Source organism: Morone saxatilis, unplaced genomic scaffold, assembly GCF_004916995.1.
Source record: "Morone saxatilis isolate NCDOM2014 unplaced genomic scaffold, NCSU_SB_2.0 Contig10, whole genome shotgun sequence".
In the NCBI taxonomy this organism is placed as follows: domain Eukaryota; kingdom Metazoa; phylum Chordata; class Actinopteri; family Moronidae; genus Morone; species Morone saxatilis.
In genome coordinates, this window is record NW_023339652.1 from 14,056,365 (window position 1) to 14,058,224 (window position 1,860).

The 1,860-nt window shown below is 46.4% G+C and overlaps 1 protein-coding gene across 5 annotated transcripts in view; it reads left to right on the forward strand.

Annotated features, from left to right (window-relative positions):
* Positions 1-1,860, forward strand: part of lrmp (lymphoid-restricted membrane protein) — a 33,228-nt gene that overhangs the window by 375 nt on the left and 30,993 nt on the right. For all 5 annotated transcript variants that reach the window (XM_035675833.1, XM_035675857.1, XM_035675848.1 and 2 more), the window contains exon 2: positions 699-1,444. In XM_035675833.1, the coding sequence (XP_035531726.1) occupies positions 754-1,444 (691 nt within the window). In that variant the 5' untranslated portion in view covers positions 699-753. The remainder of the gene's footprint in view (positions 1-698; positions 1,445-1,860) is intronic.

Here is a 1,860-nt window from a genome sequence, read left to right on the forward strand (position 1 = left end):
AAAAAAAAAAAAAAAAATGTTTATCTGTAGTGTGGCTGTCGGAGCCAGGCACTTTTTATTTGCTTCATATTTTAATACGTTTGTTTTGCTTATTTATTTATTTTTTAATAAAATGTAGCTTTTCCTACAAATGTACTGTAAAGAAATGAAGTGTGCTATCCATGTTTCTGATTTTTCTTTAACCTACAGGGAGTTGTATTAGAAAATGAGACGTGTATACTGAAATAAATGGTATTGTGTGTAAAACCCGTAAGCTAACTCTGATTAATTAGCTTGGTTGCACACCTGGAGCCTGAGTAGGATGCTTCGGCTTTGAACCCATTTGCTTTAGTCTTTGAGAAGCCACGATTTAAAATCTGAAACCTTGAGGACTGGTTTTCATGTATACTAACTCGTGTAGACTCCTATCATGTAGAGTTTGGTCCTTTTTATTAAGCTGTTTGTGTGGTTAGGGAGGCTAACATTTCTCTTTCTCTCTTTTCTTTCCTCTCCATCTTCTTTCTGTCTTCAGTCCTTTCTTGCCTGCTTGTTTTAGAGTTCTTAACACAGCCAAGGGTCCTATCTGCCAGTTATACAGTACATCATAGTGTTACAGTATGCAGTGTTGGGGTTCCACTATGCAAAATAACCATGGCCCTCTCAGTGTTTTTTTATATTCTTTCAAATAAACCAAATATTTTCTGATTCTCTCTGCTCAGACTTCAGCCTCTCCTGTAGCCAGGAAGCCAGCACTGCAGCTCTGCCCTCAGCAGCATGGAATATTACACGCCGCAGCCCAATCGTCGCCACAACCCCGTGGACAGCATCTGCCGCAAACTGCAGACCATTCAGTGGCGTGGTGACCGAGAGCCCAATTCGCCGTTCCAGATTCCCAAACTGTCCTCCAGCAGTTACGACAGCCCACAGTGTGGCCTCAGGAACAACCTGGAAGCCATCCTGAAGAAAGGGGCCATCCACAGAGACGAGGGGGAGAGGGGGAAGGAGAGAGCGAAGGGGAAAGGGAAAGGGATGGGAATGCCGAGCTCTGCGGCCTCCCAGAGGATCAGCCTGGGTCCCTCGGTCCCTCTGTCCACCCCGTCCACCCCTGCATGCAATCCCTCCATGCCAGCTAACGTCACATACACTATCACTAGCACTGTGGGGGAGAGGAGAGGTGCTGATGGGAGTGATTTAAGACAAGTTAAGACATGGCAGAGGTACTGTTCTACACCCACGGGCCAGTCCAAAGACTCCCCTTACTTTACATTTACACGAGGACCCCAGTCGGCGCAGCCTGAGAGCGAGAGGCCGAGCAGGAGCCCGCCTCTGTCTCGTACCTTCACCCCAAACCACAGCACGCTCTCCTACAACCTCAACTTCTGCTCAGCCGAGACGGGGAACTTGACCGACTGTGAGCTGCCCTACCCCGCTCTGGTTGTGAAAAGACTGTCCATGGGAGATGGAGGTATGGACAAATGTCTGCTGGTCAGTGGGGGATGCGAACACAAGATGGATTGAGTGTGAAAGTTCATTCATGACCTTGGGGGGGGGAAAAAAACCTAACTCAAGGCCCACTCACTATCTTTTTTCAGAGCTTTTAGGGCCATTTCATGGCCTTCAGCAGCAGACTTAAGCAAGTTAAGATTTTTTTTGCATCAACAAAATTGATTATTTGGTCTCAACTTCAGTTTATAATTTAAAGCTGCAAAAATCTGATTCCTCTGCCTTGTTCTCGCACTTCTAATGGCATTTGCAAGGATCCACCGTGCCTGAACAAAAATAACCAATCAGACGAAAGAAAGACACTCTGGGTTGGTGGCTTGAAGGTAGTTTGTTGAGTCTCATTCCCAGGTTGTCAGATACTGCTGCTGGGAATGAGAC